The sequence below is a fragment of the Atractosteus spatula genome, chromosome 13 (assembly GCF_055471065.1).
Source record: "Atractosteus spatula isolate fAtrSpa1 chromosome 13, fAtrSpa1.hap1, whole genome shotgun sequence".
NCBI classification, from domain to species: domain Eukaryota; kingdom Metazoa; phylum Chordata; class Actinopteri; order Semionotiformes; family Lepisosteidae; genus Atractosteus; species Atractosteus spatula.
In genome coordinates, this window is record NC_142718.1 from 33,748,088 (window position 1) to 33,766,443 (window position 18,356).

The 18,356-nt window shown below is 35.7% G+C and overlaps 1 protein-coding gene across 1 annotated transcript in view; it reads right to left on the bottom strand.

Moving 5' to 3' along the window:
• The window catches only part of dnah7 (dynein, axonemal, heavy chain 7), an 81,359-nt gene that overhangs the window by 57,376 nt on the left and 5,627 nt on the right, over positions 1-18,356 (bottom strand). Inside the window, exons 5-23 of the mRNA XM_088930760.1 lie at positions 17,933-18,026; positions 17,590-17,770; positions 17,297-17,369; positions 16,314-16,439; positions 16,021-16,140; positions 15,640-15,823; positions 15,129-15,308; positions 14,181-14,453; positions 13,820-13,947; positions 13,416-13,494; positions 13,024-13,248; positions 12,480-12,626; positions 10,694-11,382; positions 10,239-10,425; positions 4,506-4,699; positions 3,031-3,229; positions 2,495-2,635; positions 650-862; positions 410-519 (exon numbers count right to left, since the gene is read on the bottom strand). Of these exons, the coding sequence (XP_088786886.1) occupies positions 410-519; positions 650-862; positions 2,495-2,635; positions 3,031-3,229; positions 4,506-4,699; positions 10,239-10,425; positions 10,694-11,382; positions 12,480-12,626; positions 13,024-13,248; positions 13,416-13,494; positions 13,820-13,947; positions 14,181-14,453; positions 15,129-15,308; positions 15,640-15,823; positions 16,021-16,140; positions 16,314-16,439; positions 17,297-17,369; positions 17,590-17,770; positions 17,933-18,026 (3,543 nt within the window). The remainder of the gene's footprint in view (positions 1-409; positions 520-649; positions 863-2,494; positions 2,636-3,030; positions 3,230-4,505; positions 4,700-10,238; positions 10,426-10,693; positions 11,383-12,479; positions 12,627-13,023; positions 13,249-13,415; positions 13,495-13,819; positions 13,948-14,180; positions 14,454-15,128; positions 15,309-15,639; positions 15,824-16,020; positions 16,141-16,313; positions 16,440-17,296; positions 17,370-17,589; positions 17,771-17,932; positions 18,027-18,356) is intronic.

The following is an 18,356-nucleotide window of genomic DNA, read 5'->3' on the forward strand; positions in this document are numbered from 1 at the left end:
TTATTACCATACTTTCCTTTGTATCAGTCCTTTTAGCACAACTGTTGCAAGCAGGAAAAGCCATGTACAATGAAAATACATAAGGTTATCATCTACTTGAAATTTAAATATAAGTTCAGTAACTCAAGAGCAGTAAATAAACTTTCAAGAATATATTTAGTCTTGCAGTAAAAGTGTGCTTAATAATAAAAAATGCATTCTGACTGGCTTGTCATATCTTATATAAGGTAACTGAAGAACGCACTATGAGGATAAATACTGACCTTTTAAAGGGAATGGTTTGAAATACTTTGATGTAGTGAAAAGCTAACTACATACTGCATGTACATAAGCAAACATCCATCTTTACTTCCATTTATGGACACAGATTATGAAGGCTGCATCATAGACAATTTTCCGATAGACCCACCTGTAGCAGCGGTCTGTAAGTGGGGTGATGACCAGACGTGGCGTGTTGCCAAGATACTCATAGCCATAAGCCAGACCAGCGTTGATCATCTTAGTCTGAAGGTCCCCTTCCTATGGGGAAGAACATTCATTCATATAATAATATTTCAGCTTTATAAAACAACCTTATGATCTTTGGAAGCTTGTTATGGATATTTTTTAATTGATTATCTTAAAGTGTATGTGGAAATCTGTGGCTCACCTCCCAGTAGTATCGAAGCTGGCTCAGCCATTCAAAGTCGTTCTCACTACTGACTCGTTTCTGGACCAGTGCTGCTAGCACATCACGTGCATGAACATCGAGCACCACCAGAGCCCCCAGAGTTACCCGGTTCTGCTTGGAAAGCTTCCCTCTCACCAGTGTCACAATGTCATCAATCTGCTTGTTATTCAGGTCCAGGTATGCCTCCAGGGCCTGAAAGAAACATAACATTAAAAATCCAACAGAAAAACAAAACAAAAGACAAACAAACAAATGAACATAAAGCTTGCCCAACCTTTCAGAAAAGCAACATATAAATAGGATGTAATATATAATACACACTCAGAAGGTAAGCAAAGTTGGGCCTGGTTAGTATTGAGATAAAAGATCTGTAAGGAAACTCAGGTTGTTCCTCAAGTTCTGGTTAGGAAACAAGTAGTCACCAGTATGAAGTCTCTGGACACCAAAATCTACTATTCCTATTCCAAAAACTTCCAGGCCAATAACCACCGTTGCTTGCACAGAAACTCTCAAAGAACTTCAATTTATACAGTAACTTCATAAGATGGGTCCTAGGCTTCTTAACAAACAGGTCTTAACAGGTCAGACTGTGGAACTGGTTATGTGATCTATCTACTACTGTTCCACTGGATCACCAAAGGACTGACTTTTCCCCTCTGCTACACATTTTGTACACTAATGATTGTAAGAGTAAACACACAGACGTCTCAATATGTTTGCTGATGACACAGCCCTGGTCAACCTATTAAAAGACCCACAAAGCATCATAGGCCCACTTAAATGATTTTACTAAATGGTGTGATGAAGGCTCTTTGAACTTATATGTCTTAAAAACAAAAGAACTAGTCACTAATATTAGGAAAAATGCAACACCCCTCCAACATACAGTTATTAACATTCAGACTGTAGACATTATCAATGACTACAAGGACTTGGGACTGGATCATAGATAAAAACCTAAGGTTTTGTGACACCATTTATAAGAAAGCTATTTCAAGGTAGATACATTTTTTCTATTTATTTATTTCATTTATTGAAAGTGTCTTAAAATACGGTCTTACCTGTTGGTTTGGTAACATCAGTATTGTTAATTGTAAGTTGGGAAAATTAGTGAAAATAACTAGCAAAAAAGTCGTTTTTAAAAAAAGTATTTTTTAATACTTTGGTATTATTATTTTGTACTTTTACTTGAGTAGTTTTCCTAGAGGGAACTTTTACTTTTACTGAAGTAATTATTTTTTGAAGTAACTACTTTTAGTCAAGTAACATATTTGAAAACAAATTTGCCATTTGTAGACTTTAAATAGACTTCTCACACATACTGAAGTTTTACCGTACACATACAATATAAGTATGTTCTGACTTTCAACCAACAAAGATATTTTCTTACCAACAAAGATATTTTTCGAGTAGAGGAGTTTATTGCCATATGTACGTGTAAATTGGAATTCTGATTCGTGCCAGTCTCTCAGGACATGCACAGTACAGCAGATGGCACAGTACAGCAGACAACACAAAACTGTACAAATTAAATAGTGATAGTCTGTACAATAGAACAATAAATACATGGTAGTGAAAAAAATACACGGTAGTCCAAGTGAACAGTGCATAGTGCAGAGGTGCATTCAGTTCTGATCAACATCAATTGTTGTTAAAAAGATTTTTTGAAAGATTGTATTAGTGTTTCCTCCATAATTAAAAGACAAATTACACAAATAAACTAATTTTTAAAAGCTCTTACAGTAATGCTATATGTTATTTTCTCAATGTGATGTCTATATAGAGAAATACATGCAAAGTAGAGATAACTTTGTCTGTCCTCACCTTCTGTCCTCCTTTGATGGCTTGGTGAATGTCCTGTGTCCAGTAGATCTGAGAGACACATAGCACTGTCTGTCCAGGCCATTCCCGCACCCAGTTTATCCGCGGGTTCTTGGGATAAGCTTCTACTGCCTCACCAATCACCTGATAACATACAGTAGATGGATATTGCATTCTGAAACTATCTTCTAAACATGAGATCCAATCCTAACTGTCCCCCATCTTACAATCAGTCCATTCTTTTTTCTTGAATTTTTTTCTTGACTTTCTTGTTTTTTATAAACAAATTTCCAATGTGACTGTACAATATTCAAATAAAGATTTAAATTTGAAAAAAAAACATCGGATACTGCCGCGTTTCAAGATGCGAAATGTTGACTCTTTCAATCACACAAAAAGTGAAAAACAACTGTGAAAATCCCAAACAAGTGTATTACTTTTTATTAGCACGACACCTGTTTTCCAAATCGCTACAGTCTTGTTCCATGAATCATGTCAAGGTGTTATTATTTAGTTCCTGTCAGCTGACGGTACTGTACCTTGTGCAGGGAGCTCAGCATGCCTGATTCTAGCTCCAGCAGCCACTTCTCCACCTGTCCGCGTGCTTTGGAGGTGGAGATGACTTCAATAAGCTGCACTACTTCACCCTCACTACTCTTCATATGAGTGATGTCCAGCACATCAGTGAACTCCACGCTCGCAATGCCCTCAAAGCACTTCTTCAAGTGGGGTTGCACCCTGCAAGAAGGAGTCAAGTCTTTGTGATAAATTCACATCAGATGCATATATTTATATACGGTCAAAAAGTAAATCAAACATCATGCAACATAAACACATAAGCTTTTGACAGATTAAACACCAAAGAGATTTTGCACAAAGATTCAACTCCCAAACATCTAAACCTACTGTTTAGCAGCTGGACACATGACTCAGTGCTTCAATACCCTAACAACATCTTCACACAACCAATGACGACACCATGACTCACTTACATGACCGTACAATATGATTTAATACAAAGAGTGTGATCAACCAAAGCAGTCTGGTTTGCTTTACTTTGATCAACAGTATTTTTTATGAGCAACAAAAACAGAAAGTATATAGTAAACAAAGTTTACTTTATATTCATAAATAGTGATGTTTTGCCAAGCAACAAAAGCAGAATATAAACAGCAAAGAAATAAATCTTATTAAACAAATACTGGTTCACAACTACAATACATAGTCTTTTGTTTCACATACCAAAAACATTATGAAATACAGGAATACTGAATAAATACTTGATACTTCCATCATGTGATGCTTTAATTACATTACACAATTTACTTTGTTCTTTTTAATTCAGATACTTGAAACTGCTGTTGTTGACAGAAATTCTAATAAAAAAATAAGAAGCTGTAGCTGCATTGTCTAGACATGCATTATTGAAAAAAATACCTTGGGTTAAATAAAACATCAGTTGCTTAACACTGCCAAACTGGTTAGCAACTGTAGTCTGTAAGTAGGGCATGGTATCGTCACTCTCAACACTGCAGGCGTGAAGAAAAGATCTCTATAATTAAATTCCCACAGAAAGGACATGACTTTCAAGGCTTGAAATTAGTTTTCTAAACCCAGATTTCAGCTAAATTGCTTTTTTTACTCTTAATAATATAGGCAATTTCTAAGCGCAATGCTGAGCTGCCCATGTGGCCAAATCATATCAGATACAGTAAATCCCTCTTGAAAAGCGAAGCTGTACTGCCTTCCCTCCCTTTGCAAAACAAGTCACAGAGCTCCTGTACAGGCAACAAGGCATGATCTTATCAAGTTACACAAATAGCAAAGATCTTCTAGAGCTGCCCAATTTAATAGTGTATATACACTATATAGGATTTACATTTTCACAGCTGAAGTAGCTACAGTAGTATTATATCGTTGCAGATTATCGAAATGGGTATTAAGAAGAATATATGGTTTTGATTAAAGCATGAAAATAGAGATGTTTGAATTACACCTAAGCAGTTTTGCCTACCTTGTTGGATCTTTTGTTTCTGAGAGAATCTCAAGCAGCTCATCATTTGACAGAAAGAAGAAACGAGGGAAAAAGAGACGCTTCTTTTCCAGATATTCATTAAGGCCTTTTAGGATCAGCTCCAGAAACTCATTGGATTTTTTCAGCTTTTCTAGCATCTTGTCAATTGTCACCACTGCCAGCACATGCTTGTCCTAATAATGCAGATGCCAAAAATAACAGATCAGTTAGCAATGCTTGACATGCTGTTCATCCATTGGCTATGACAAAGAAAATAGACATTTTTATTTTTATTTTCATTTAAATAAACTGAGCATCAAGTGAGCCCAATTGTATTCTACCAGTTGCACTGAAAGGACCAAGAGATGTTATTCACTTATTCATAGAACATTAACAAAACCTGTCTTACAGTCGGGTATTTTCTACTAAATAGAAAACTTAATATCTAGTAGAACACACTTGCAAACAGGACTTAAATAAATTAAAATAAGTTTTGCTTTTATTACATACAAGATTACAGAAACAATAGTAAGAATTAAACTATAGGAGGACAGCTAACAGATTTTAAAAATGTAGACTTTGATTAAGTTCTTAATACTTGTTTTTAACAAGCAAAACCATCAATGGGTACAAGCAATATACTGTATATGATATGGTACAGTACATTTAAATTTTAAGAAAAATTTTAATAATGTTTCTTATAAAAGATAAATTTCAAGACTGCATGCAGTGAGCATTCAAAATAACGAAGGAACAAGAAAAGGTTACTAGATAGAAAATAGGGTAAACACCTGGCAGATGACATTTAATGTAGACACAGAAAGAGCATTACAAGCAGGTAGCAAAAATATGAACTCAAATATGAGTGGGAAACAAGAACTTCAAGAAGCTACTTAAGAAAAAGACCTACTGTAGAAGTTTATGTTAACACATCATTTATATATTTTAGACCTACAGTAGATTTCTCAAACCCTTGTCCATAGACCAGCACCTGTCTCTGAAGCAATGCTGACGGGTCCCTGCTTTAACCTTGATATTAAAACCAATTTATTTGTATTGTTGCTATGTACCACTTGTTAGCTTAAGCAGTCCATGAAGCAGACGGACCTTAGAAGCTGGTCTCTGTTACAAAATAATTTGAGAAGCATTATTTTAGACAATGTGGGGAAAATATTAAAATTCAAACAGAATGTTCTAAAATTACATTACACTAGCAAGACCTCATTTAGAATATTGTGTTCATGTTTGGTTCCACTATAACAAAAATATATTGCTACTCTGGAATCAGGCAATCAGGCACATTCCCTATATGAAAGAATATCTTACTTACAGATACTTACAGGAATTTACAGGCTAAAAAAAGAAACATTTTAATCTCGAGCAGAGAAGACTACAATGGGTCGCGGTTTAAGTACTGATAAAGTGAACCCAGTGGACAACATCAAAAGTGTAGTATAAACCAGAGAGCATATGGAAATAAATATAAAACCTTCCTGTGAAACTTAGGTTAGTGGGAGTGCAGAAAAGTAACCCAGTTGGGTTGTCGATAAGACTGGATCAGATCATCAGATCATCTAGCTATCTGAGAACAAATTAGTTACATAGGCTAAATAGTCAACTCTCATTTGCAATCTTTCTTGTATTAGTACTGTGACCTTTAAAGCAAGTATAGTCATGATGGAAAATGCAAAAACAACCTTTCCATTGCAGAGTTTGAGTTTTTCACAGGTACTGTACTTGTTGAGCTCTGCAATATCCCAAACACCCACCTGTTCAGCATAACTCTCCAGTTCTTTTACACTGATAAATGACATTCCCCTTTGCAACCTTTCTTTTGTTATTTCTTACATTTACAACTTTTATTTTTCATCTTTATAGTTTAATTAATTTGAAAAGAAGGATCAATATAAACAGTTTATTGATAAAATTCTGATAACCTTGTAATGCTCATCTCTAATGTAGCTGTACTGTATCTTACTTTGCTTTAAGATTCAATGCATAATCAGATTATTTTCTAAAACACTACATTAGTTTTTATTAAATCATGGCTACTCAGTAACCTTACAACTAGTGGTAACTTGTAACGCAACATTCTCAGGAAAGCCATATTTAATTATTGACTGATTTGATTTTTGCTTTTTTCATTGTAAATTTATTTTGGTTTATTAAATTATTATCTGTGAAGAGGTACAGTAGCATAAGATTTATTCTAGATACAAATAGCTCCCATGTGGTATAAAAGTTGACAAAGGGAATTATTTATTTTAATAATTTTGCATAGAGGACAGAAATTCAGAAATCCTGATTTACATTCATATCTGCGAGACTGGTAACAAAGTGACACCCTCTGTGTTTTTATGAACAAAATTACTTCAGTGAATAAATTGGTTTGAATAAATTAAGAAATTAAGTCATTCACCTCCTTTAACCAAGAACTGCATATGACTGTGGATGAAATTCAAATGTTTAAACATTTATTTTAGAAGGAGTTGTTCTGAGAGGTAAAACTGATGGTTCACTTTTATATTTACATTAAAAAAAACTTTAGCATAGAGGATGTAATAATTCTGCTCCCAAACTTTTTCTCATAATAGAAATTCTGGATGGAGGTATAGATTAAAAAAGTACTACTTTCCAGAAAAACAAACAGACAGGAACAGGAGTTTTCTATTTTTTTATGTATAATCTGAAAGTGTGTGTGGCATGTCTGGTTGGCACTACCATGTCTACTCTGACGCAGAGTTCAGGGGGTTTTCAGGGTATGGAACTGTCATATTCTGTTTTCAGTGACAGTCTCTCTTTTTCTCTTTTCTTTCTCTCTTGTCTTGACATATTTCAATTCTGTTCCGCGGCTCTAATTAAATGCGTGCAGCACCATGGGTCAAAACATTTTACCTTGAAAAGGAACTGTCTTGTCATCTGCTGGCAGCTTCTTTCTGCTTTCTGCTCTACCTATCTGACAGCTTAATAATGATTTCTGTTAGTTTGACACCACTTAAAACAGGCTATTAAACTGAAAGGTAATATTTCAGCATTTATATTCATTAGTGAACACTCATATTCAATTCAGAGAATGCAATATAATTATAATGAAATAAATCTAAAGAAAACATTTTAATGTAATTTTTAGACGGTTCTACTTTTTACTTCTAAATGTCCTGTTTTATAAACAAATTAACTGATACATAAAACCAGTAGAAAAAAATGACTTGAGATTATGTGTTGAAAGAACAATACTTGTTTTGAATATTGGTAGGCAGTGCCACCTTGTGGTGAGCTACATTATGACCATACTTCTGCTTGCTGACCAGAGTTTGTAACAAACACCTGGGAAATAAAACAAACCCTAATCAGCTTTACCGGGTATGAACATGAGCCTTGATTCCATTTTGTTCAGTGTTTGTCATGTTTACACCCCTCCACCATCTCCATCACCACCACCTTTGGCTGAATCCTTTGGTTTATCATATTATCAGACTCCCTTATCCACATGGTCAGGTGATCATTCCTCAGACAAATTCAGTATATTAATAAATGTTTTGTTCTTTATCACGACTAAATTATTAGCTGATTTAGGGATTTTAATTACTAGTTTTTTTAATTATTTTTTACTAGTGATGTGTTTCTTTTTCTGATATGTTTTTGGGATATACAAGGTACAGTACATAAGACAAGACTGTCTTATGAATCAAGGATCATCTTAGAGGACCAAGATCATGTGTGCAAATGTTTACTGAAATAATCATATATGTGCATCCTTCAAGTATATTTTTTTCTTCTTTTTCTTGAGCTAATTCTAGACTTTTAAAGTGCTATTGAGAAAGGGACCATTAAGATCAATCAGTTAATTATCATTAAAAACCTTTACAAATCTCTGGTTTACAATCTTGGTGAAGTTCTATTCAAACTGGAAATAACCCATCAATCAATAAGCTTAGTAACAGCTAACCACCAGATAACAGAGCTCTCACTCTCTTACACTCAATATACAGTATATACTATATTAGTGAGATAGTAGTGAGATAGGAAACAGAGAGCTTATGACCTCATTTTTCTTGCCATTTCACATCATTGGTCTCTCACAGAATAAATCCATATTTTCTATTTCATGGCCTTGTCAAGCACTTTTAGAGAACAATATACTATATTGATGTGTTTCATTTTGGACCCACTGAGGATGCCAATTACCCTTTAGAGTATCTCAGGAGAAAACAAGCAACTTCTTTTTTAAAGCAATGCTGTGGAAACCTGGCTGATTAAAATATAGCAACTCGGCAACACAGTGCTGTGACCTTCACAATATGTTGCTTTTTCGCTCATTCATTACTGATATCCCAAGCAGGGTTTCTGATAAAGAGAACAAATGACCGCAGGCTTAAAAGTCTGCTGCTATCACACCTATGTTAAATACCTATGTTAAATGACCTGGCCAGGACCCTCAGGTACTTAACAACTACCATGCTATTTCCAATTTGCCTTTCCTCACAAAAATTCTGGAATGGGCTGTGGCAGCTCAATTACAATTCTCAGCTTGCATCTAATTATCTTTTTGAACCTTCACAGTCAGGGTTTAGACAAAGACACTGAACTAAAATAGCCCTTGTTCAGGTACTTAATGATTTGCTGATGTCTGCTGACTCTGGATCCCTTAATATTTTCCTCCTTCTGGACTCAAGCACAGCTTTCTATACTGTCAGTACAGCATCCTACTTGAGCACATAGAATATTGTCTTGGGACCTGTACTTCTCTTCATTGGTATGGCTCCTATTTGGCTACCAGAAGACCCTTAATAAATTTTGTCTGTGCTCTGTTTTAGATCTGGTCTTGATTTACTCATGGTGTTCCACAGGGTTCTGTGCTAGAAACCTAATTATTTTAAATGTATTTATTATTTAACATTTGAATATTACTTTTTGTCAGATTATTCAGCATCATGGACTTAGATTTCACTGATATGCTGCTAGCACCTACATTTACATATAATGTACTGTAGATCAAATCTGATGTTACAACTATAGTTTCTGCACTCTAGAGGTACTGTACCTATCTTACATTAAGATATGGGTGCAACAGGTCCAAATTCAGTTAAACTGTGACAAGACTGAGGTTATGTTCATAGGCACTGAGCATTAGTTTCACAACACGTTTGACTTCAGTGTTGTTTTTGTCATTACAATGTTTTATTCATTGCACAATACTGCTCATTTAAGGCACTTGCTTTTGCTTTTATCAGATGGTGAAGTATTCATAAGTGTCTTTATTTAATCAAAATTAGAAATACTGTAATGCCCTTTGTACTGGGGAGTACACTGAGGTATTAAATAGAGATCAGTATATCCTGAGTTGACCTGCAGCTTGTATACTAATTAAAAATATTTTGCATAATCTTGTAAATCTTGTTCTTAGCACTGGCTCCCTGTGAAATTTAGAGTGGACTTTAAATTCAAGTGAATTTCTCCAGCTCACTTGTAAGGTATGGTCTAAGGATAGCCCCAGGCTATCTTAAAATCTTGTTGCATGACTATATTCCAACATTTAAGCTTGGATATTCTGATTCAGGACTTCTTTCTTTAACAACGATCAGCTCAAAAGTATGTAATTAAGTCATAAATCCAGTAGAAACTCTACAACTGTCAACATTTTTAAAACCTTCTCATTTTAACTTTCAATTTAGAATGTAGTTTTGCTCTTAGTTTTATGTGACCAATTTATTGTGCACTCAGAGTCCTTACCAATGACACTTGCTTCATTGTCTCCCTCCAGGTCTTATCAACAGTGGTAAAGCGGCGCCCCTCCTCTGGCATCTGGGCCATGATGTCTGGAGAGCTAAAGATGGGTTCCAAGTAAAGCCAGGTGGCCTGAACCTTCAACCACTCATCCAAGATCTCCTGCAGCAATAGCAGTTTGCCTTCCCAGTCCCTGTAAGACAAAGAATATACAGTACATACGATTAATAACATTAACAAAATCTCCCTACCTCAAAAGTAAAACTAGAGACAAGGAATATGGGATTCATTATTACAAATGGTTGTTATTAAAAAAATAGTTACTAATCACTTTAAAGTTTACAGTAACACAGGTGACTACTGTATAACATTTTTAAAAGACTTTAAAAGAACATGTGCAGAGCTGCAGAAGAATTCATAGTTGAAGCTCTCGAGATGCCAAGTGTCAAGATTGGCCTTACCGTATCTCATTTTCAAAGGGCTTGATGAAGGGGGAGCCACGCATGGTCTGTGTTTTCACAATGTGGTCATCCAGAAGCATCTGTACATCATCAACAGCAGAGAGGATGGAAGTGCCAGTCTCTCTATAGGGCAGAAGGGAGAATTCCATTTCATCCCACTCCACCACCATCTTCTCCATTGCCTTCTCCAGGGAATACTCTTTGCTTGCTGCTTCACTGATGCCTTCAAAGCGACTAAGGTAGGGATCCAGACGCATGGGGATAAATTTGGAAATACTATTGGTATCCTCACTTGGCTTCAGGGGGTAACCCACAATCTCAGACATGGCTTCCCAGTGACGATCTCGTAGTCCTGGATTACACAGCACTTGGATTAATGGGATGTGTTCCTTGAACTTCTCCACCCTGGTCTTTACCTTGGTTGCAATGCGCAGGGCACTGGGAGAGTCCTGAAAGCCCTTCTCCAGTTTATAAAGGGCCCGCCAGTAGTTGCCTACATCTGATTCTACTTTGTCAGGGTTGACGCTAGACAGTGGACCTTCTATCCATTCCTTGTGTTTGGCGTTGAACTCTGCTGTGGTCTCGTACAGCCGCAGGTAAGGGGTCAGTTTTTCTTGGATTTTCTTTCTCTGGGGATATTGTGATACAGGCCACCCAAATGCTTCCTCTTCTGCATTAAACTGGTCAATCTGAGAGTGAGAGCATTTATATAAAAAAGCACAAATAATAAAAACAAGTTTATTTAGAACTTATTCAGCCCATATAAATCAATAAAAAATCTAACTTTGTTTTGACAAACTTGATTCTAAATTGAAATGTATGTAATACTACTCTTTGTTGTAAAATTAATAACCACATTACATGATTTTTGGAATTCTCTCAGTATACTATACATGATTCCCTCAAATACACAGAGCTCAAAGTTGGTACATAATATGCATATACAGTAAACAGTTTATAACAGTGCACATAAATTATCAAGATTTTGCTGGCCTCTGCTGGACTGAAATATATACTGTATATACAGTATAACACTAAAACAGGATGTAAATTTCAGCAGAAGAATACTTCAGTCTTGCATTTCAAAACTACCAGCTACCAACTACTGTTTAGGATAACAGCACAAACACCTAAATATTTTAGATCAGTTATATTATTAAAATATAAAAACATCAAATTTTTAACAAGAAATGTATTTATTTCAAACTAAGGCTGTCAATTAAGTGTAGTTAACGTCTGCCTTTAGTCTTAATTCCTTACAAAACTCTTCTAGCAATTACTTCTATATATATGTGTCTGAAAAGAAAAAAAGAAAAAATACTGTATAGTCTAAAGGAATAACATAAACTGTGGAAACAGCAAAGGAAGTCTAAAAACACTGGATTTCTATGGATTTCTGAAAATTCTTTATACTGGTAGCAAAGACATTCCTATAAATATAAAACCATACTATAAACATATTTATGGTATACAGAAATACTACGAAAATAAAATCTAAAAAAATTAAGAGTGAAGAAAATACTTATAAAAAAGTCTCAAAAGTTACACATAAACTTACACATGTTTTAATCTTATACACAATGTAAGGATGTTATAAAAAGGAAACTATAGAATTCAAGTAAATGGATGTTACTGCTACCAGCAAATTGAGCCGAGAAGACAGAGAGGGACGCAATTCAAGAATTCAAAAGACGTCCCCAAGACATTGTATTGGACTGAACGTGCAGAAACACTGAAGAGATTTACAAGACACACTTAGCACATTAAAACTTAGACAAGAGATCACCTTTTCCATTGCAGTATCTAGCTTGGAGTTCAGTGTCTGAGCCTTTCGCAGGTACTTGTTGAGCTCTGCAATATCTCCAAAGGTTACAAACTCATCCACCTGTTTGCCATAACTCTCCAGTTCTTCCACAAACCGCTCACACCGCAACTGGAGAAAAAATGCAGTTACAGTATATAACTTCTAATAATTATATTGTGAGTAAATAATGAGACACATAGTTCTGCAGAAAAAGGCATAACAACTAAAGTCTTTTAAAGTGTCTGAAACGTAGGTTTTATGGTTTTAAAGGTAGGTTTGTGTCACTTTAGAGACAATACAAATACAAAACTTGAAATCTATTGGATCTATACATGATCTGTTAATTACATATATTTCACACTACATGTATAGACAGATTATAACAGGCAATACAGAAACATAGACAGAAAAACAGAATGTGAAAGGCCAATGTGCAGTAATTGAGATGGTGGTGGTGAAGAAAGTACTGGGTTTAACCAGCACAGGAGAGAGAAAATTAGGTCCAGGGGCCTTTTGGAAGTCTGACCTTGAGTCCGTCCTGATACTGTTCAGTCTTCGCTTTAACAATCTGCTGGTGTTCTTCGAACACCTCAGGCATACGAGAGTGCCACTGAAAAGTGCTGCTGTTGAGGCGCATTTCCACAGGAGAGAAAGTGGCATAATCCACCAGAAAGGAGAGGCGGTTCTTGGCCTCCACCAGCCTCTTCTCTAGTGCTGGCATAAACTGGGACTCCACCTTGCTCACATATGCCTGCAAAGGCAGGAGACGAGTCAGCAGTGTGAGTAGCACATAAAACTACCCCATATATAAACAAAGCCATTCACAGATTACTTGTAAACTGTAAACATAAAATTATTAAAGAACAAAGTCACACACATCTACCCTCTGCTTTAGATGCTTATTTTGCTGTGATTTACCTTGAGCTCCATTAGCTCCTGAGTGTTTGGAGGAGTACTCAATGCTTTCTCTGCTATCTTTTCAAATTCATTACACAGCCTGTGATAAAAAATGAAGAAAAGAATGAGACAAATCTAGTTTTACATGTATTCATCATAATCATTATCACCCCACGCAAAGCACACACTGTACACATTAAACAAAATACATGACTTTTAATAATTTATACTCCATTCCTGAGCAAGAATCCGTTAAAATGACTGGTACTAGGCTTTTCAGTCCTGTTTCATTTTCCCTAATTATAAAAGGTAATCATGATATAAAAAATGTATTCTTTAAAATAAAAGTTACAACTACAGTATTCTGGTTCTGCTGCAGTCCCTTTACTTTCTTGGCACTGTATTAGTACTTTATTCTAACTCACGCTTGGTTTATGTCCTGGTGATCTTTCATCATCTTGGCTACTATTTTGTTACACAGGCCCTCAGCTCGCTTGACAAGAGCTCTGATGAGTTCTTCACAGTGTAATTCAAACATCCCCAGACGGATCACCTGCAACAAAGCAATAAAAACATCTCTGTACTCTTATTGTTTTTCATCTGCCTTACTGCTGTTATTACAGTATATTACTTACAGTACTATGGCTATTTATAAATAATCTCAGAATAGAAAAAAAATAATAATGTTAACAAACAAAGTGCAATGTGAAAAGAAAAAGATTCTTGATATATATTTACTGGTCTTTGCAAGGCTTATATTCACAGATAACACTCAGAGCCTGGTACCTTGATAGAACTGTACTGGATCTCGTTGGCTAACTGCTGGTACTTGGTGACCTCGCTCATGGTGTCTTCAAAGGAATGCTCCTCATGCAAGAACTGCTCCACATCCTGCTCAGCTTGCTTGTTTACCAGCAGGATGTATTTGTCATAGAGACGTATGTGCTCCACAGGACCAGATCTCTCCTTCTCGATAACAGTTCTCACCACCTCTTTCTTGTTCTCCAGGATCTCTGGCAGGACTGTGGGCTTCAGAGTGCTCCCTGTCCTCGTCCCAGGCTAAGAAATGGACAAGAACAAACACTGATAAGAAAGTGTTGAAAAATCAACTGCCCCTGTTGCAATATCTTTGATACCTTACCAAACTATTCTGTAGTTATCTGACATTGTGTATACATATTTCTCATGGACATCTCACAAAAACACATTCCCTGTTGCTTTAAAAAATCTTTGTGAACCAAGAAAAACTTGATAAAAAAATTATTCCCCCTCACTTTAATAACTAATCTGATAAAGATCGTAAGTGCTCAAACACACACTGTACACACAGAATTGGCATTTATGATTGTTAATATATGTGCAATATCCATTCAATTTCTTTTTGAATATGTTCTTCTTTCACACCTGTCACCTCTATTCTCTGTTATATACTATATTCTATCTCCTCAAAATACAGTAATACCTGAGGAAATAGGAAAGATAAACATCAAATAATAGAAAAACTTACAGATTGGATAATGTAATTTGCTAAAAAAGTTATATGTGCCAGAATTCATGTCCAGAAAATATAAGGGTCACATTTATTCACACCCCTGTAGTTAGTATTTTGTAACTCTTCCTCTGGCAGGGATTACTCTGAATAGGTGCTTCCTAGTAAAGTATTATGAAGTTCCAAAAACAAATGTACGAACATTGCTCTACACAGATTGGCTCAAAGGAAAGGTCTCTGCCTACCCATTCGGAATACAGTTTAGTCTCCACCCGTGGTACTAAGCTGATGGCTTTTAGCATGATTTCATAAACGCTGAGCAGAACAATCTCAAAGTCTTTAAAATCTGGTTCAAAGATGATTTTTGTGTTGTCCAATACTAGCCTCATGATGAATCCTGGATGCTCAAAAGCTCGAACTGAATCCTACAAAATAAGCAAATAAAACTATTATCTTACAAGAAAAGTACTTTGGATTCTTTGCTTTGCATAGTCAACTTACAGTACATGTTTATTTAGATTTTCAGAGAATTCTAAAACAAATGAAGTTTGCCTCATTTCTAAATGTAGCACTATTTAATCCCAAAAAGGTTTGTGTGTTTGTTTTAACGATTAACACAAGAGTGTAGCTGAAACAATTTTATTTTGTATTTATGTAAAAACATAAAGCTTATGTTAAGTCAAAGTGGTCTACGTGTAGACTCTACAAAACTACACTGCATGATTTATTTTGTACAGATTAGTGCACGGTGCTTACAGGAGACTGAGCGATGAGGTTTGTGTAGTCCTGGATGGAATCCAGTGCTAAATTCTGCAACTGTTCCGTCATCAGGGCTGCAGCACAATTGAAAAAGGACTGCAGTTTGGCACTGTTGCTGTTGCTAGGGACAAGTTTCCGTTTGTTACCTTGATAATATATATGTTGAACTTCTGGAAACCACCTAAAGACATAAACAGTTCGGTTTACATTAACTGTTAAATGTGACAGTCCTATGAAATATTCTTCTATGAATATCAAAAGTGATCACCACCACACTACTGAGATTTGAAGGGAAATGTTTACATTAATATCCACCCTTCCTCAGGTTTAATCTTACAATGTAACCTCTATTCTTTGGTGATAAGTCTGAAGCCATACTTTTTGAGTAAAGTCTCTTTGGCAGATTCTATGTGCCTCATGACCAGCTGCTGAAAAATAGATAGTTCCAGGGACTCCTGCCTGTTGTGGAACTCCTCCACATCAATCAACCGCAGGTTTCTGTGAGCAAAAAAAGGGTGTAAGAGAGAAACACATCTTAAAACTTAGGTAACATATTCTTTCACCTTGTGATAGAAAAAACATTTTGATAATGATAATGTTTAAAGTAACAACAAACTTCTTCTCTTCCTTAACTCTACGGGAAAAAGAAAAATAAGACTGAGCATGCATACTTGAAAGAGACATGCCACAAATCCAGCACTGATAGCATAGTGGGATTTATAGCATTCAGCTTATCCTTCACGATTTTCTGAGCCAAAAGGAATGACTTCTTCCAAGGTTTTGGCACCACCTCCATTCTGAAAGGTAAAGGTGTTAATGTAGTACAGTCATTATAGAAAATACTCCAACCTGGATAATATTTTAGTTCAGTCTAGAAAAATAAAAATACTGTACTACTTCATATTCAGTCACTTTTAACTAAGATTATTTGATGATAATGATGATGATGATCATAATGATGAAGATTGCTGGTAACAGTGGTGGAAGTAGCAGGCTTGTAACTACAGTTGTATTTAGAGTGGGTGCCTACAGACCTTCACATTTTTATTGTCATAAATAATTAGTATGTTACATTTAACCAGTTTTTGAAAACAAAAGCAAAAAACTGACTAATAGTTCTAATCACTTAGGTGGAAATAACTATAACGTTTCATGCTGAAAAGAGAAGAAAGAACACACAAGGTTTCAGCCGTGGAGCCTTCTTCAGGTGTGAAGAAGGCTTTTCAATAATACACCTGAAGAAGGCTCCACGGCCGAAACGTTGTGTTTTTCTTTCTTCTCTTTTCAGCATGAAACATGTTATTACTTGTTCCTTTTCAGCCTACGCATGCCAACGCAGCTACCCACCTGAACTATTATAACATGTTTCTGTAATTCTGAACTAAATCATACTGGGTTTGTATCATTGGTCTGTTCTTCTTGTGCCATTGTCCTTTGCTGTTTTTTAATATATTTATGTTTTTTATCATTCTGAAAATGGTAAGATATTCTTATAGACATATTTACTAGTACACAAAACAGTATACCCCTATAGGGTTGCGGATGTTACGGGTAGACTTTGGAAGAACAATCGCTATGTGGAAATGAAACTGAAAGGAAACTTTTGTATGAAGATAAAATGAATCTGTATTTGATCTGTTAGTGTTCTACTTACTCTGCTCGATGTGGGGGGAGATCTTTCACACTAGCTTCATCCTTTTCCCTGGGATCCCTAAGAACAAAATCCACTGAAAACACAGAGACAAAATCTATCAATGTAAAGTCAGATGGAATTGCCTAATTTGACATGTAGACACAGACACATATAGACTGACACTCAATAGAAATGGTCCTACATAACAGTGCCTCATAATGCCAAAGGCGGTCTGTTACACAACAAAGACAATTAAGTTATAATGATAGAAGCTTTAAGCATAACTGAAAAAGATAAGAAGGAGACTTGCTTACCAATGGCTTTCTTTACACTAAGCAAGTAATCCTCTCTCATTTCATCAGAGAGTGCTTCAATGGTATCACTCAAGCTTTTCAGACGGGCTGGGACCAGAGCCAAAACATTCTCCAGCCAGGAGTCCTCCATAGCTGCCACATGCTCAGTGTCAATGCCATTGTGGATGTAATAGTAGTACCTCTGACAAGCCAAGAATATTATGAAAGAAATAATAACAGACCATAATGTAGTTTAAGTGCAATAGTCAAAGACGAAAAGTTGTGATCCTGTAGATATGAAAAACAGTGACTACAATGTAGTGATAGGATTATCTTGTCTAGAATTTTTAGTTTATCTTCATACCAAAATATCTTTTTCAATAGATGTTGGAGATCCAGAGGATGGGGCCTGTGTGTCATCTAGAGCACAAGGGTGTCCAGTAGCAGAGTCCTGCTGCCTAAAATTATAAAAATTATTGTATATTGGGTCAGAATGTATACCTGTCCACGTGTGACTTTTCTTCTCATAGTTTTCAACATTATTCCACAATTTGCACAATAGAATGAATCATATACAGTACTGACATAAAGTAGGCTGGGTAGTATTTTATTATTTCAACTCAAGATAAAAATCAAAATGAAATCACATCTCATAAACAAAAATGTATGACGGACTGGGATGGAAGACATATACATTTAATGAACACACTTAAAGGTCACATAATGGGATGTAACCCCATGTTCCCCACCATGTCTGGACCATGGTAATGCATCTGAAGCAAAAGCAA